Source organism: Phalacrocorax aristotelis, chromosome 18 (assembly GCF_949628215.1).
Source record: "Phalacrocorax aristotelis chromosome 18, bGulAri2.1, whole genome shotgun sequence".
Lineage (NCBI taxonomy): Eukaryota > Metazoa > Chordata > Aves > Suliformes > Phalacrocoracidae > Phalacrocorax > Phalacrocorax aristotelis.
In genome coordinates, this window is record NC_134293.1 from 2,586,034 (window position 1) to 2,604,284 (window position 18,251).

The 18,251-nt window shown below is 39.4% G+C and overlaps 1 protein-coding gene across 1 annotated transcript in view; it reads left to right on the plus strand.

Annotated features, from left to right (window-relative positions):
• The window catches only part of ULK2 (unc-51 like autophagy activating kinase 2), a 41,308-nt gene that overhangs the window by 13,546 nt on the left and 9,511 nt on the right, over nt 1–18,251 (plus strand). Inside the window, exons 6-18 of the mRNA XM_075113027.1 lie at nt 1,061–1,234; nt 2,356–2,429; nt 3,440–3,541; nt 3,883–3,941; nt 4,204–4,286; nt 8,280–8,330; nt 8,692–8,780; nt 9,483–9,654; nt 10,581–10,641; nt 10,891–10,983; nt 14,131–14,268; nt 15,322–15,467; nt 15,703–15,783. Of these exons, the coding sequence (XP_074969128.1) occupies nt 1,061–1,234; nt 2,356–2,429; nt 3,440–3,541; nt 3,883–3,941; nt 4,204–4,286; nt 8,280–8,330; nt 8,692–8,780; nt 9,483–9,654; nt 10,581–10,641; nt 10,891–10,983; nt 14,131–14,268; nt 15,322–15,467; nt 15,703–15,783 (1,323 nt within the window). The remainder of the gene's footprint in view (nt 1–1,060; nt 1,235–2,355; nt 2,430–3,439; nt 3,542–3,882; nt 3,942–4,203; nt 4,287–8,279; nt 8,331–8,691; nt 8,781–9,482; nt 9,655–10,580; nt 10,642–10,890; nt 10,984–14,130; nt 14,269–15,321; nt 15,468–15,702; nt 15,784–18,251) is intronic.

The window sequence follows — 18,251 nt, forward strand, 5'->3', positions numbered from 1 at the left end:
TGCAAAGACAGAAAGTGCTTTTTGCCACTGCTTTCAAAGCAGTTGAATGTAACATTCCTTTGTTTGTAAATGAGGGAGAAGATGTAGCTAACCCTAAGTAGGATGCTGAAAAATGTGTGGTTTTCTATTTCTAAAGTCGTATTTTGGGGGCTGCTCCCAGTGTTCTGATTTCGCCCGCTTTCTTTTCCAAGATGTTGAACTTAAAAGTACTGAATTACTTGTAAAATAACACTTTCTACAAAGAGGCCATTTTGGCTTAGGAGAGAATTCACCTTTGGGCTCTGCTCAAAGTGAAGACAGAAGCTACAGAACCATGACAAATGGGTTCTTATTACAAACAAAATTTTAGGCAGAGATGTTGATATTTTCGCAATGAAAATAATCTTCTACTTGCCTTTGTATCTCAGTATGTTGAAGGAATCTTTTTGTGAACTGCTATTGTTATGGTAACTGTGTATATTAAAAGCCAAATTCACTTCCCTTTAAAATCCTTGGAAAGACTCACACAGTATAATCCAGCTTGTGTTCAGTACCTTTTCAGACTGCAGAATGACATAATACCTTCTGAAGAGACTTTGAGAAGTACATCTTCTTTTCTCCCTTCAAAACAAATTTTATCATGGACAAAATTTCTGAGCAGAGTGGTTATCTGCATCCCATAATAATATGTTTAAAAAACAGGTTTTACAGCTTCAGGTTGTAACATGATTGTAGGTACATTTAATGTTCTAAACTGTGAAGTTCTTTTATTTTCTTGGCTCCTTTGCCTTTTTAGTGAGTTTAGGATTTAATGGTCATTGATTATTATGCTACCAAGTTAAATAAGCTACTGTAGAAACAGATGCCTCAGAGTACTGTAGCTAGTGTAAAACTATGAAGATGTATATGTTGTTAAGAACATATAAATTTGTAGAAAAATACTGGAGATTGGATTCTTCTGAATGTAATTCACTGATTTGTCTTCATTGTTTTCACAGTTGATCACTGTGAAGTTTATTGCTTTTTGCCCAAAGATAATGATATTTATTTTCTCATCTGCTAATGCATGTGTTATTTTCAGCTAAAGGAACTCTTAGTGAAGATACCATCCGAGTGTTCCTCCAGCAGATTGCAGCAGCTATGCGTATTCTGCACAGTAAAGGAATCATTCATAGGGATCTTAAACCACAGAATATTTTGTTGTCCTACGCCAGTCGTAGGAAGTCGAGTGTCAGTGGCATACGCATCAAAATAGGTAAATATGGGGTTATTTTCTGATCTAAAGGTAAATCGTCACTGTTGGGTTGTTTTCCTACTTAGAAGTGTCTTTGTAGTTAAAGTACAGAGGGTGTACTGGATATGGGTGCGTATTAAATTGGCGCAAAGCAGTATGTCTAGAACAATGAGCTTTATGCCGTAATGCAGATTCTCAGTATAAAAAAAGCTTAAGTCGTAAAGACCTTTTTGATTAAATCTGCAGGAAAAAGAAACCTATTTAGCTGATGTTTGTAGTAGTAAACTATTTTAATCAGACATAAATCTGTAACCTTTGAAACTTCGAACAGCTGTTAGCCCATTTCAAAACTGTGTGCGTGCGAGAGAGACTCCAGTCGCAGCTCCTGCTGGTTTTTTTTCGGGGTAGACCCTCCTAAGGGTTATTTGAGTATTTTAGAAATGTAGGTTATGACCTCTTCCTGGTTGAAAGCGGTTTGGCATTGTAACTGGGGAGAGATGTCAATGTTCAGGGTGCTACCAAACTCCTCTTCAGAGGACACTTCAAGAGTTTTCATCTCTCATTGTTAAATGCCTATTTAAAAATACTTTGTTTTTAACAAGTTTCTTTTCTATGCCGTTGTTCAACCAAAATCTGAGATCTGTTCCAACTTGCTCCATCTTCTGAAGAGCACAGAGGAGACAAAACTTCTCTTGCTGTCCTTACTTGATAGTTTCAGATGCTTTTGCTTCCATGGAAAACTTGGGCATCTGAAACTTGGTTTCTCAAACTTCTACCTGACACGATTTCACTGAAGCAGATTGTATATTCATCATTCCTAATGAACCATTTATATTTAGCCACTGATTTTAATCCTTTCCTGCTGACGCCAGGCAGTGTGCTCTGCAGCTGGGGAGATGGCTGAGCAGCAGTTTGTGCAAATGATGCCACCGCTGTTTCTTGGCTTGCTATTTAGAAGATAATACATTATTCTTTGTGTAACATAGATTTTACTGTTCCATGTAGTTGGCTATATATTATACCTGTCTTTTTCCCTCTAACTGGTAATTGTAGCAGATGTCAATAAGAGACAGATCGCATCTAGACTTCAGAAATTTGAAAATTATCTTTCTTTTCATTGACAAATGTGTTTCTTTACATAGCTGACTTTGGTTTTGCTCGTTATCTGCATAGCAACATGATGGCTGCAACTCTGTGTGGTTCCCCTATGTATATGGTAAGTGACAGTGTATTTACGCTTATGTTGCTTATCTCAAACAGAACAAACTAGTTTACTGCTTGCAGACTGGCAAATGCCTCATGTTGCTACAGAAGTACTAGGGGCAGCATGCAGATCACCTTTCCATAGTTTTACTAGCTCCTTTTTTTTTTTTTCATATGATTTGGAGATCACAACTGTTAAAATCAGAGATGATGAACATTTTTTAGTGCTGTGGGGAGGAAAAGCCTTAGAGAATTAAAAGGCAATACATTTTAGCATTAATTTTTTAGCAAGATAGTTTCATTCTCACTTACATACTTTTTTTTTTTCCTAAATTAGGGCATTATCTCCTTCCCAGTTTCTAAGAAAATAAAAAGTGATCAAATACAGGCTAGAAGAGCTTTACACTACACTAGTAGTTAAAAAAAATCTACTTGATGTTTTCACTCTAGTTATTTACATATTATCTCACATGTGGGGTTTGGTTTACTTGGGTTTCTTTAAAAAAAATAAATTTGGAGTTAATTGCCATTGATTTTTTACTAAGTCTTGTGGTAGTCAGTTGAGCACTGAACTGTCTGACTTTGGCACTACAGCTACCGTGCTGTATGGTCATGGGAAAATCATTTTGCTTTCCCTTGTCTTGTTTTTGTATATGCAAAATGGTGATAATGATATTCCTTATGAAATGCTTGGTTATTTATCCACGAGGAGGACTGCATAAACCAGGTAAATAACGCTTACCTCTCATTCCCATACATGCCAATTGCTAGCTTGCTTTCTTTAGATGTCAACATTTCTAGTTTTCTGTGGTTTTGAAACTCAGCTTTCATTTTAGATAGTGTAATATAACTGTTACCTTTCAAATGTGATGAAGTTTGAAATGTTAATTTTGTCTTAAAGTATTGACTCTTCACAATACAGTGGTCTCTGTTAATACTGCTCTGACAGAAGAACTGTAGAATTCGTATTGCTGTGGCTTTGCTTTTTTGTTTTCCCTTCTGAGATTTTCCTGTTCTTTCCAGGCCCCTGAAGTGATTATGTCTCAACACTATGATGCTAAAGCAGACCTGTGGAGCATAGGAACTGTGATTTATCAGTGTCTTGTTGGAAAACCACCTTTTCAGGTAACACTCTATTTCCTTTTCCCTCTTTTTGGTCTTATGGACATTCCTAGGGCTTTTCCTTCTAGTCCTGAAAATGGAAGTAAGTAGTGATGTCAGAGCGTGGTGTCGATGCTTCAAAGGCCAAATCACTTGAGGATACCAGGGGGAAGTTGCTCATATTAGTCTATGAGATCAGTGTGTTCAGCCCAGAGTGACTCAGTACAGAAGTCACTACTGTGCTTGGGGTTTTCTCTTTTAATGCCCATATGCAAAAGCCTCCTTTTTGTGTATGCGTGCATAGGAATGAAAGCTATTTTCTCCATTAAACTGAGCTTTAATTAATGTACATTTTTATTTGACAGGCCAATAGTCCTCAAGATTTGAGAATGTTTTATGAAAAGAACAGGAATTTGATTCCTAGGTATGTCACCATGGCCTTTCCTGTCACTTACATTTGTTGATTGAACACTTTTTCATCTTTGGGAATTCATAAAAAATATTTGATGTTGCTGTCTTGACCAGGACACATAGTATGATCCCAGTGACTCCTGTTGCATCTTGCCTTCATTGTGCCTTGCTGAGTTTAGTGTGTTCTGTACTAAGGCTACAGAGCATGTCTAGTGAAGACATGGCAGAATGCATGTGTGAAATTTAATGAACGTTTTACATCTTCTTGTGTGCAGCATTCCTAGGGAAACATCAGCTTATCTGGCTGACCTGCTGCTGGGTTTGCTTCAGAGAAACCAAAAAGACAGAATGGACTTTGGTATGTAACTTTTCCTTTTGCTCTCTTGACTTCAGTTGTATTCATGTGACCAGAATAACTGTCTCGACCTTTTGTCTGCAGCCAGTTCCATGAAAAGTGAAGTATTTTTTGCTTCTTGGTTATCATAAACGAGGCAGAGTAGCCAAAAGAAATAATTCGGTAACTACCTAAAGGAAGGGCAGACGTGGTGCTTGAGGATATGGTTTAGTGGTGGACTGGGCAGTGATAGGTTGGCGGTTGGACTCAGTGATCTTAAGGGTCTTTTCCAACCTTAATGATTCTATGAATCAATGATTCTACTGTCAGTCAGTATTAAATGATGCACATAAATTATGACTTTGTTGTTAGGTAGTGAAATATAAATGAGTTTAATTCTTTCAGATGTGGCCCTTTTTTCCCCACAGTGTTAACTGATGTATCTTAAATTTCATGTCACAATCTTATTTCTGTTACTTAACTGGTGTTTTGGCTTCAGACTGGGATCAGGCATCTCTGATCTCCATGTGGTGTTGGTTGCAGAAATGTAAGAGAGTACAAGAAGAACCCACTTTGGAAGCAAAGTTGCTTTAAATGGTTTCCTCCATGTTGATTTGCAAATTGCAAATACCATGACAGTATTAATGGGGTACAAGCTGTGCACATTTGATTTTACCTTGAAAGCTATATATATGTATATCTGAGGGCAATGAGAGATGTGATGTTACATCAAAATTGTTTATATTTGCAAAGATGAGTTCCTAGTGTTGCACTTAGATATTGCTAGCTGTAGAGGCTTCTTTATTTTAGTGAAATATTTTGACTGCATTTTTTAAGCCTAAAAGTAGAGAAATAACAGTTGTATCTTTGAATTTCATTAAGTCCTAATTTTTAAAAAATTTTAAACTCTGCAGTGACTGAAGGTCGCATACCATTAGATTACTGCACTGTCTGTTTAGGACTGCATTTTTAATTAGTTGGGAAGGTAAACCTACTACAAACTAGACAGATACCCCCTTAACAAAAGTCAACTTGTTTCATTCCAGTTTACTGCCACAATTGGCTTTTTCTTTTTAGCTGGAGATCTTTGGATGCAGAACATTGTTCTAACTTCTTAAGATTTCAAGGCCTCAAATCAGTACTATTGAATCGTTCCGAACAGCTGCAACTGTTGCCTCTTCAAAATTAGTCAGGAGTAGAGTTTAGATTTGTGTGTGCTTTGTGCTGGCTGGATTGTCTGTTACTCACTTCAGTCTCCAAAAGCCTTTTTATTGCTGCCTTCTTAGCTGCAACTTGTATGTCACATTATTCACACTGGTTGTTTACATTTTATAGCACTATTTGTTACTGCAGTTTTATTGTAGCTCCCCGGAAATGTTAATCTTAAACTTTTAGTTAATTAAGGCTAACTTAGCTAAACAAAATTATCTTTTTTTATTATTATTATTTTATATCAATAGCAGTGTGCTTTAGACTGGGATTTGTTTTAGCAGCATGATAGGCGGTGACTCATGAAGTTTAGTCTACGGAGTGGCAGGAAAGAGCCTAAACCTTAAAGTCTCTTCAGGCTCTCTGCAGATAAGACCCAGTTCTTTCCCCCCCATAAGCTATCAGTTCGTGTGATGCTGAGCTCCTACGGTGAGTTGCAACCAAAAGTCAGACACGCTCAAGTTTTTTTCTGCTTATGAAACTTCACCATTGCTCTTTAGTTATGCATGCAAGCTTGGTTTTGGTGCAGTACTGAAATACACAAATTGACTCATTCATCACATGTTGTCCTTGTGTATTTGTGATAAGAGGACTATATTTGTTAGGCTGTGGAGAAAGGAGGATTCAAAAGGCATTTAGTTCATTACTTGGAGCTCAAGACTCCTAGATACAATTTTTTTTCCCTTTTCTGTTCCTGCTATGTTTTGCTCCAAGAAATATCGAACTTTTTTTAATAGTTTGGAATTTAAAACATCCATCAGTACTGGCATAATTAAGGTATTGCTCTTCTGAGAACGGGGCATGGATTTTTGAGTGTAGACATGACTGAAATAACTTGATTTAACTGCTGTACGTAAAAGCTTAAGTAGAAGTCAGATACAGAAAAACCTCATGATAATTGGGTAAGATGTCCCAAGTGATAGTGCCAGTATTCAAAGGTTGATTTATAAATCTTTATGTGTAGAACGACTAATACATCACAAATGTGGACTGTGAGTAATTGATTCCACTTTGCACTCTGGGTGTGCTGATCCCTACAGTTTCTTCAAATATGGGAAATTCACTGTATCGTTTGTGGTAGTGGGAGAACACATCTGTGCTTAGAAAGAAAAATAGAAAGCAGAATGGTACTGATGAAAGTTGTGTTTTCCTTGGCTGAGCCACTTAAAGGGCCTCTGAGGGGCTGTTCTGGAATGTGCTTAGCAAAGGGAGTGAAAGGGAGAGTGTATAACTCAGCCCTGTTGTTGAAGTAAAAATAGCATTGGAAATCTTGTTGATCTTCCAGCAATATAAAGTAGAACAGCAGGTGTTGTACAAAAGCTCAAGAACACCTGATCCTCATGTTAAAGTTAATCATTACATTGTTCTTGCGTTATAGCTAGCTGCTAGCCTCCCTTCCTTATCGGGTCGTGGAAGAAAGTGTTGTTGAAGGAAGAGGAGATACTGCAGGCCTTAGATTCTTTTATTTTTTTCCATGTTATTTGCTTAGGTCTGATAAATGGCACTGGTTTTCCTTAACTGTTAGAACATTACAGTTCACAAAGCTCAGCAGCTACCTTCTACCAACCCTCAATTTCCCCTAACTAGCTGATGGTCACTTCTTGTACAATAAAACTTTCCATGTGAACTTCCCCCCAGTTCAAGAAGGATGGGGAACTGCTCGGGCAAGTCCAGGAGAGAGCTAGCAAGATGATCAGGGGACTGGAGCATCTCCCTTGTGAGGAAAGGCTGAGAGACCTGGGTCTGTTCAGCCTGGAGAAGAGAAGGCTGAGGGGGGATCTCATCAATGCCTATAAATATCTGAGGGGTGGGTGTCAGGAGGATGGGCCGGGCTCTTTTCAGTGGTGCCCAACACCAGGCCAAGGGGCAACGGGCACAAGCTGGAACACGGGAAGTTCCCCCTGAACGTGAGGACAAACCCCTTCCCTGTGCAGGTGCCAGAGCAGGGGCACAGGCTGCCCAGAGAGGCTGTGGGGTCCCTTCCCTGGAGACATTCGCCCCCCGCCTGGACGCGGCCCTGTGCCCCTGCTCTGGGTGTGCCTGCTCAAGCACGGGGTGGGACGGGATGAGCTCCAGAGGGCCCTTCCAACCCCCGCCTTTCTGGGATTCTGTGTAAACTGTTAGCCAACTGGTTATGCTAAGTCAGTTAAATGTATCTCAGCATAGCCATTTCCAAGAAAAGCAAAATGTTTCTATTGTGACAGTAGCAAGTTAACTGAGGAAATTGTTCAAGAAATGGTGTTTAATTCTGTTTTAAACTGTAAACTGTCTGCACGGGTCGTGTTCTGCTGTTGGGAAGTGGGAAGGAGAATGACTGCTGCTCTGTGTTGTGATTTTTCAGCCACCTAAGGAGTAGCATTAATGGGTTCAAAAATAAGCATCAGTCCATGGGAAAGGCAGAAGTGAAAATACTTAGTGTTTGGTGTGAGAGATGCTCATCATTTTGAAGAGCAAATTAAAACTGACTTAGTACCATACTGAACATAGAGAACATAATTTCATGAGGAGTATAGGAAGGCTGCTTGTGTACATGATCCTTAAATGCAGTCATAAAATGTCCTCCAGTAATTCAATCTGATTCGTGTTGCTGGCTGTTGTTTGAAGTTATTCAATGGATTTTTGTTTCCTTTCCAAATGCTATAGCAACATATAACATAGAAGGCTTTAATCTTTTATAAGCTCTTCACCCCCTGGCTCTGAAATACTGATTCTGGGAAGGCAACCATTTATCACTATCTGCAATATAGTCTGTAAATTCTATGTCATTTGTACATTTACTCACCATGGTTGTTGTTTCTTGTCCTATAGAAGCATTTTTCAACCACCCTTTCCTGGATCAGATTTCAACAGTCAAAAAGTGTAAGTAGTTTGGTTTTCCACTTATTTGTGTAAATGGTCGATGTTGGGAGCTGGAATGGAGGAAGATCTGCCAGATACCACACTAAGTGTTTATGAGGCATTTCCCTGAGTCTGACTTGTTGTGCTCTATTGTGAGGCTGAGTGTTGAATCCCTTTTTGTATTATGCTAGACTGAAATGTGATACTTAATTTACTAGTTCCTTTGACATTTCAGCTGAACTTAAATGCCCTTGTGTGTTTAAGGATGGATGTGCTGTGCTTATAGGTAGTATAAGGGTTTACGAATGAAAAGTGGTGAGGAAATGAGTTTGTTTGAAATTTTGTCCCATTTCCCCCCCCACCCCGGGTTTTCCTCCTCTAGCTTGTCCTGTACCAGTGCCCACATATGCAGGCTCCGTCTCTGGCAGTTCCTGTGGCAGCTCTCCTTCATGCCGTTTTGCTTCTCCTCCAGTAAGTTCTCTGTTTTACAGAACAATCTCTAGAAAATATTTTCTGTAATGTTTAGGAAGGAGTTACTGAATTTTAGATCTTTCAGTTCTTGAGCAGTGTAAACTGTCATGTTTAAGAGCACAGAGCAAGGAATTACCCCTGTCTTTTGCTAGAAAAATGGCATCAACATTTTAGTTCTCTCTTGCTCCTTGTATCATATTTTGTGGGTTTGTTGTTGGTCTTCTTTTTTGTTAAAGAAAAAAATCCACATACACATCAAATGCTACAGCAGCAAATCTTGAGATATGCTAGTACGGTTTGCAATGTAATGAATGTTACAGATAATTTTTGAATTGGCCTTTTTGGCTAAGGCCCCTTATACTGATACGAATTGGTAACTTCAATTTTATTGGTATTTGGAAGAGGTGCGTCTGTATCATCAGGAGTGATTGACCAAATTACAATTGTTTAAATTCACAGTGTATTTAACATAGAACTGTCTGACCCTACAGGGTTATCCAGTGTTTGACGTTTCCAAATTCAAATACATTTTATATTTCTAAACACTTAAGAAATAAAAAACAGCCCAAGATTTTTTTTTCCTGTCAAAGCTAGTGACGATTCTTACTTTAGAAGCTTCATAGTTAAAAGAGCAAGTCTATGTTCTGAATCACTGGATTTACAGTGGGTTTTTTACTTTCTTTTTCCACCCCCCCACTCCAGTCCCTGCCAGACATGCAGCATATTCAAGAAGAGAATTTGTCTTCCCCTCCTTTGGGTCCTCCTAACTATCTTCAGGTCTCTAAAGACTCTGGCAGTACCAGTAGCAAGAACTCCTCTTGTGACACAGATGACTTTGTTCTTGTCCCACACAACATCTCTTCAGACCACTCATGTAAGAACCTTCCTTATTTTTACACTTTAAACCAATTTCCACTCGTAACATACCTTTTATGTCCTGTTATTCTTTGACTCTATTTTCTGTAAATGTGTCTCATTTCACATTGGAACTCATTTCTTTAGTTTGAAGGGAGACTGACTGGTATAGCTGCATGTCCATCTGGGACATTTTAACTTCCAATTGAGTAGCCAAATATGCTACAGAACCAAGGTGATATAAAGTAATGGAAAATATTGGGGTTTGGCAGTAGAAGAAAAGAGTCAGTTGTAAACAACTGCTGATAAGAAGCCCAAGGATTCTCTCAGGGGAGGCAGGCACGTTGTTACCTCTAGACTAACTGAACGTCTGTAGTCCATGCTGTAGTGCTTTAGATAATAAACAAGTCAGGTAAAAACATAAAAAGATGCTTTACATGAAAGGTAAGGCGTTAGACTGGGCTTATATGGTAGGAAGACTTGCATATAGGACGATGGCCATTTTACGACATCTTCCAAACCTGAATTGCCACTGAGAAGCTAGTCAGCCGATTCCTATACAATGTCACCAACTCCTGTTAAATATTTGACTAAATTAGTGCCTTGATCTCTGAAGGGCTTCTGTCACTCAGTATTTTAAATTTCCTAATGCTGATACCTTGTACTCTTAAACAATGTATTTTTTTTCAAAATTATTATAATTATTATAGGGGAAAAAAGAAAAAAAAAAACAATAAAAACTTGTTAAAGAACTGCCTTTGCCAGTTGCGTTTTTGTTGTAGGCCACATCTGAGGTATTTTCATACACAAAACAGTTTGTGGAAAACTTTTATATGTCCACAGGAGTTTGTCAGAAGTGGTTATTTCTACAACGGTAATATTGGAGATTCTTTAAGATTCTGCTTCATGATGTGGGTTTTCAACATGTTCTTCTGCTTACTGTAGATGATATGCCGTTGGGAGCAGCTGGCAGGCGGGCTTCAAGCGAGTTCTTGATGTGTGGAGGGTAGGTGTGCTGAGCTTTATCCAAAAGAAGTCTCATGTTCTAAAATTGATGCTGCAGCTGTAGAAGGGGTTGCTGGGTTTTTGGCAGGGATGGGTTTACATAGCTGTGTGTGGACTTCCTTCGAGATTAATATGCCAAGCTGAATTTAATATGAATACGTAAACAGCCTGAATTCAGAGTTTTGCTGCAAAGTAGATAGTTTCTCTGATGTGAAGACCTGTCATTTGACAGTGTGTTTTGTTTGCACAGGCAGTCGCCATTAACTATTTCTGGAAGCTCAGGAACTGTACAGAAACCATCCTCAGCCTCTTCTCGAAGTACTGCTTCTGGTACAGCTAACAGGTGTGTGGTGTATCTTTTTAAAAGGTTCTCTGCTACTATATGGTTTTGGGGTGTTGGTTGGTGGTTTTGTGTTTTGTTTTGTTTTGTTTTTAACTGTGGATGGCTACTGGAAACTGAATTGAAATAGAAGCCAGACCTGTTTTTTCCAGGCTCTCAACATTTAGTGCATTCGAATGGCTGATGGTTGCATAGCTAACTTCTGGCTCTTATGCATCCCCAAAAGATTTCCCTGAGGAAAGATAACATTCTTTTGCCTGTTTAAAGTTTGAACTGGTTGAAAGCAGCAGAAACTTCAGAGGCATAACTGACTTGTCCTTTTTGGTGTTATGAAGCACAGCACAGTCTTCATTTAGTGGGTCAAGATGCTGAGTGCACTGTGTGCTTTAAGGAGTAGTTGGGAGAGAAGAGGAACTTACAAAGCCCACATTGCTAGGGATTTGTGTCTTGTGGCTGGATTGTGTTGTGTTTGGTAACTGGGTGTGGCTTCTGCACAAGCAATTACTGTGAATTTCGTGTTTCTATCTCACAAGATACCAAAGAACCCACATGACAGCTAAACATGTACTGCAGCTTTTCCAGCAGCAGGACTGTTAGTAAGTCCTCTTTCTTCCACATGGTTGTAGACAAAGATTTTGCTAGTTTGAAATAGAACTGATACTCATCAATGGTGCCTGAAATCTTTCCTATATTATATATTGGAAAATGTAAAGCTTAATCATGCTGTTTTACTCCTCATTAATATCTAAACATGAGGGTTAGATTTATCATTTGACCAAGTAATGAATTTTATGATGTTTTCAGTACAAATAGAGGATGTGTGGCTAAATGGGGAATAAAGCTATTATGTTGGGTGTATTTTTGGCTTATGCTAGTACTACAGGGCTGCAAGTCAGCATTATTTGTTTAGAAATGCTTGTCACAAGAAAAGTTTGCTACTTTGTGCTGATCTTTGTGCAGTTTGTGAAATCTGCTGACATGGGCTATCAATACAGCTTTAGTCTTACCTTTTATGTTTAAGGGCAAATAATGGGGGTGGTTTGTCTGTAAAGATCCATTTGCTCTGGATTGGCCATGTACAAAGTATTGTAAATACATTGTAACTTCCTATTTTAAATTGCATCCGGTGTCACAGTTTTTATAGTTACGGGTTTTATGAAAATATGCCAGTTATTTGTTCATTACTAAGTTAAGAGCTAACAGGTCATGTGATTAGAAACAGGTGCCTACTGTTCACACTTTCAGTGTTTGTGCTATAATAGTTGGATTTAATTATTAGTTGGGTACGTTCGGTAACTAACTGGCTGCTTGGGGCATGGTCTGAAGGGAGCAGAGTGTGTGTCTGATAATTCTGCAAGATGCTGATTTTGGGGTTTGGGTTTGGTTTTTTATTTCCTGAGAAATGTTCTTTTATGGTGTGTGACTTTTTTTAAATTATTTTTTACTTTTTTACAGAAGGCTATGCCCTATGAAACAGTGAATTTTTCTGATTATGTGACCAAACTGAATGAATTGTGCCCATAGTTACACTGGTTTATGTCAAGTAAAAGGGGCTGTAACACTTCTGAGGCTCCAGCCAGAATGAGCAGGATAGGTAGAGGCAGTTCACTCTCCTGTGGTTCATTGCTAATATTATTTTCTGTGAGATCCAGAGGCAAGATTTGCATGCAGCTCTGTGCACATCTGTATTGCATTTTCTCTAACCAGTAACAGACCACATCAGACTTGAGAATGGCTAACCAGAGCTTAGCTTTGGGCCTGGGCTGGGGAGCCCTGATGGAAGGCAAAGTACTGAACCATGCCTCTCCACCACGCTAACGCAACATTGCTGCCTCAGTCAGCTCACGGCTCGCAGAGTTTGCTGGGGTCTACCTGCAAGGCTGTGTGTCTGTAGGGGAAGGCATTTTCCATGCTGAGTACTTTAAACGTTCAAGTGCCTTCATGGCCTCCTCAGTGGCACTGCCACAGTTCAAATAACACCCGCTTCCCTCTCCTGGAGGTCGGGCCTAGGGAGCCTCCCTGTGCAACCTCAGCATGTTGTGTTAGTCACAGCAGGCTGCCCACTGCCTTTGTGTGGTTTCCACTTGAGACCTCCTCCTTCCGTGGAAGCTTTCAGGCCTTCCACCGACTGTGTGCTCACAGTTGACTCTCAAATTACTGGGTGGAATCTAGAAACTGGGTGGCAATAAAAGGACAAACTTTTCTTCTGCAAAAGAAGCTCTATGCATATTAGGAAGTAGTATTTCATTCTCAGAGGTAGCAAAGAGAATAGGACAAATGCAGTCAGAAACCCAGATTTCTGTTCAGCTATAGCTGTGCATTGAGTGCTGTAGCTATTTATTTTCTAGAGCTTGTGGTAGAACTTTTTTCACGTTTCCTCTAAGAATTTTTAATCTTTCTCTGAAGAGATGGTCAATAAAAGACCAGATACTAAGCTGATCATCTTCCAAAAAGCCCATTCATTTGAAATTCTTCCCACTGAACTCTATCTTCCTTTATAAGTGTCAGTAGCTGATTGCGTTGCAGTGGTTTGATTCCCGTATCAGATAGTACACTGAGGTAAGCCAGGTCACTGACACTTCAGCTGAACTTGGGTAATGCTAATCTGCCGTTTGAGTCTGTGGATTAATGTTCAGGTGTGTGGTTTTGGTCATTTTGTCAAGGGTTGGTTGCATAACATGTTTTCCTTTTGCAAGTTCACGGTGTCTCTTGGGATATCTCTGACTGTGCTTTAGTGGCTTTTGTACACATTCCAGCCCTGCTGCTGAACTTCCTGTTCTTAGCGCAGTGGGTTTTCCTAGAACGCTATTTTGAAGCGTGGTAAACAGAGCAGGCTGATTGGCAGGAAGTCGGAGGGATCTGTACATTGCTGTGATGCGTGACGAAGTGCTTCAGCTAGTCCTGCGTGCTCAGCTCGATCTGATACTAGCCAGTATAAGAAAGGTAGGTAGTAACGAACAGTTCCTGATCTTCCTCTGTGAAATGTTAGAGCTAGATTAGGACAAGCTAAGATCATATCGCATGCCAGGAGTGCAGAAGCAGCTTATTTGCCTGTTCCCTAGATTTTCTTGAAATTTCAGCAATGGTACAAATCGGAGAGAGACCTGTCTACCTATATTTATCTCCAGTCTCCATACCTTCCAACTTCAGGCATTGTCAGCCTTCAGTATCCCCCCGCAGTGAAACGGCACCTATCCCGGTTCCCACTCAACTACGGAATTACCAGCGCATAGAACAGAACCTCTCATCTACTGCCAGCCCTGTGTCAAACCCCCACGGATCACCAAGGTGAGTGTGGGTGTTTTTAACTCCTTTTTCTTGGTTCTAGTTTGTGTCTGTACCCTGACAGATGTCCCTGCTTTCTTGCTGATGTCATTTTTTGGGGCACAAAAACATACTAGAGACATTTTAATGGTAATGAAAAATAGTCCTTCACAACCTCAAGATTGTTGGATGGGCACTTGAAATTTTTCACAAAAACAAAATGAGCTTGTTCTTTCACTCAAATGCAACACAAGAAGGTAAAAAGATGAAGTCTTGCTTTTTTTATTCCTCTTTGTGTATTATATGGCATTACATCATAACCTAGAAAGTCAGTAATAAGTTATGTTTTGTTTTCACACATGTAGTGATGAGATGGATGCATTGTTTGGTAGAATATCAAGGAAACAATTTTTGGCATGCTAGTTAACCAGCTTGTCTTATTACAAAGCTCTAGTGTGCCAGACTTACTCTCTGCCTTGTGGTCTGCAGGATCAGGATGGTGAAGGGTAGAGACTCAGGAATAGACTACTCGGAACTCTGGAGATCTTTACAAAAACAAACCCCATGGTTTCTTGCATTTTTTCCATGATCTCTGATTTTATAATAGTTGCTACAGTTGGGGAAATGCCTTTCCATGAAATATTCTGTTTTCAGTTACCTGACCTGTGTACCAGACCCAATGTGACAACTTTCTCATAATCTTTGTTGACATAAAAATAGGCATTTGCAACAATACATTTAACTTGATTGTAAAATTCAAAATTTGATTATCAAGTTGTTTGAAGATTAGGAATCCATGTACTAAGGGATATCTGTTTTAATTTTCTCCAGTTAACAGCCTATTATGGCACTGAAAGTTGAGAAGGCAATGTGAATAAAGGGAATTAAATCTTGCTTGTTTTCCATATGGGAAGTTTAGTTTAAGCTATTAGCGTAATAAGCTTCAATGTCATAGCTTTCTCGTTAAGTATCAATAGTTCCTTTAACTGATCATTATACTCCCTATGGCGTTCTGAAGCTTATCTCAAGGAACCACAGTTACTATAGTGTGTGTAACTGTTCCTTTCACCTTGTTAGAGCTGGAGTTGTGAGACGCTCAAATACTAGCCCAATGGGCTTCATGAAGATGGGCTCCTGTTCTCCAGTACCAGCTGACACTGCACAGGGTGTTGGGCGCAGGTTATCCACAGGATCTTCTAGACCATATTCTCCTTCACCGCTAGGTAAGCCCATAAATTCTTATCAGTTAGTGAAGGTTTATCTGGAATTGTAAATTCAGAACACTAATTCTTGCTTGAAATGACCTCAAACCAAAATCTGCCCAACTGGGTCACATTTGCAGAAATAATTTCTGTTAAACGACTCACAGAAGTAAACTAACTAGGTTTTATTTTGCTTTACCTTTATTTGTGGGTGAAGTATAAAGTGTCAATTCACACTTTGATTTTGTTTGCATAGTTGGAACCATACCTGAGCAGCTTGGACACTGTTGTTGCGGACAACTTCAAGGACATGAGTCAAGGAGTAGAAACTTCTCAGGTGAGTGACTTTGGACAATGCAACCAGTCCTATTTTGATAGAGCTTCTACAGCATTTTGTGGCGGGGGAGGAGGGTTGACACTACGTTAGGGTTAATAGGAGACACTGGGTAATTGGTGCGCTGAGTTTCTGTAGAAACTTTGCCCAGTTGTGGCTGTATCAGGACACCTTTCCCCATAAATAATTCCCTACAGAACAGAAAGTGACTGAAGTTTCTCTTTCTCAAGATGAAAAAGCAACTCTGATAATGCTTGTCTTTAAACAGGGATGGAAGTGGATGGATTATTATGAATGAATGGTAGTAACATGCTTCTCAGAATCTGGTTTTCATAGACCAGCTCTGTCATGCCAGTCCTCAGAAAAGGGAGGAGGAGCTGCCAGTGTACAGCATGCAGCACGTTTTTGTCATTCCCTTAGGAAATTGACTGGGATCTGATGTTAGTGTTGCTAAGCATTCAGTAAGCTTTGCAAGTCATAAATCATTACGACATGCCAGCAGGGGAAAAAAAAGATCAGGGAGAAATAGGACTTGAAGATGTTCTGCAACTGTTAAAGATGGTATTGCATTGTAATGCCAGAAGGACTGGGCACAAGAATATGCAATTCAGCAACATGTTCTTTTGCTCTGCACATTTTGGGTGCCATTTCTTCTTTATCTAAAATACTACTTATACTCTTTATTTTGATTTTCTAAGAGATGGTGTTGAAACTGCATTGTGAGATTTTCCCATATTTAAACACTTTCCAAAATCATCTGGAGATAGAGCCTTCATTTCTCGGAGTAGCCGTATTTCAAATATCTGGGAATGGTTTCATCCATATGAAATGAGTTCTATGACGTGTCTCAAAAATCACCTTCACAAATGCTATGCCGTTGGCAGTCTCAACAAAAGACAAGGAATGAGTGAATCCTCGGATTTGAAGTAGTCTCTTCTCTCAAAAAAAAAAAAAGTGTGTGTGAAGAAGATACGAAGCAGTGTGTATGCTTTGCTTGTTGCATCTTTTCTTTGGGTAGAATTTTGTAGGGCTGTTGGTTTAGTGCCTTTTGCCGGTGTTAAACTGACTTGTACTTGTAACATACCACAGCACTGTTTTTATTTCTTCATCTGTTTCCTGCATTCTTTTCCTACTTGACTTTATTTCTTAATTTCAGATTACTGCAGTGGTATCTCTATTTGTGCAATACCACAAATTGCAGCAAGTCTGTTTCTCAGCATTTAAATGAGTATGGGAAGCTGTCTTTTGCCTCTGGGTGAAGGGAGGTCATCTGTACTGAGATTTTTCTAAGGGCTGAAAATGTCTGTCATAACGTAGCTTCTGAACTAATTGAGCTGCCCTTGCTGCCAGTGGCAGCAGAGGACAAACTTCTAATTCATAAGTCTTCCCTGTGGTGGCAATGACACTACCAGTGAGACTGACGACTGATTTAAGAAACAACAGGTGAGGACTTTTCAATGCTATGAGTCAGACAAGCAGAGGGATTTCAAACAAGCAAATTCTTGGCTGGGAAGTTAATGAGAAATAGACTTGATCCCTCTGCTGGAGCTGCAGGCAGAAAGGCCATTCTAAAACATACTGTTTAATGGAGTGGAATGAAATCAAGATGAAGTAGCTCATATTTAAAAATCTAACTAGCAAAAACATAGGCTTAAGAAGGTTGAAAGATGTGTCTTAACAGCTGGGCACTTTACTGAGCAAACTGCAAGAAGTTTGTGATGTTTTTTTGAGTGTACATTTATGAAACTGACCCTATTTCAGAAGATTGTCTTGGCCAGCTCTTAAAAAATCTTATCTAGTTAGTATGGTTCATTTTCAGGTTTGCCTTTTTTTTTTTTTAAAACGTCAGTGAAATAGTGCCTTCAGTGTCAGCTCTTTGAGGTTACAAAGATAGGCATTTTGTCTGGGAAGCTGTGGCCATAAAGTTGAACTCTTATGTACTGTTTGTAACTTTGCACAGTTCCTCATCATGAGACATAAAAATACCACAAGGAAGAGACCATTTCATCAAATTTCAGGTTCCTTATTTTGAAAGAGGAAGGGCACCTTTGAGTAGGTGAGATGTTCATAAGAGATACTTTCCCAAAGCCCGCTGTTTAAATAGCTGCTTATTATAGCTCTTCCATTTCCATTTGCCTTAGGAGAAACATTGGACTCATACTTAAGTGTGGACTTCCTTTGTACATAGTAAGCTTTTGAAAAAGATTCAGTCAGCCGGACTAAGAAGTAAATGACTGCTCAAAGCAATGATCCCGAACTGTTTCATCGGAATAATTTGTTTCTTTTTAGTTGCTGGTTTTCTTGCAGGAGCCATGAGATGAGCTGCCTTTTGTGGCTGCACATGAAGTCATTACGTACAAAACAAGTCATTAACATGCAGTGTTGCATTCATGCACTTGTTTGCAAGAATATAATTCCAGTACTTAAGAACCTCTCTTCAACCTACAGTCTAGGTGGCTGCACTTGAAATT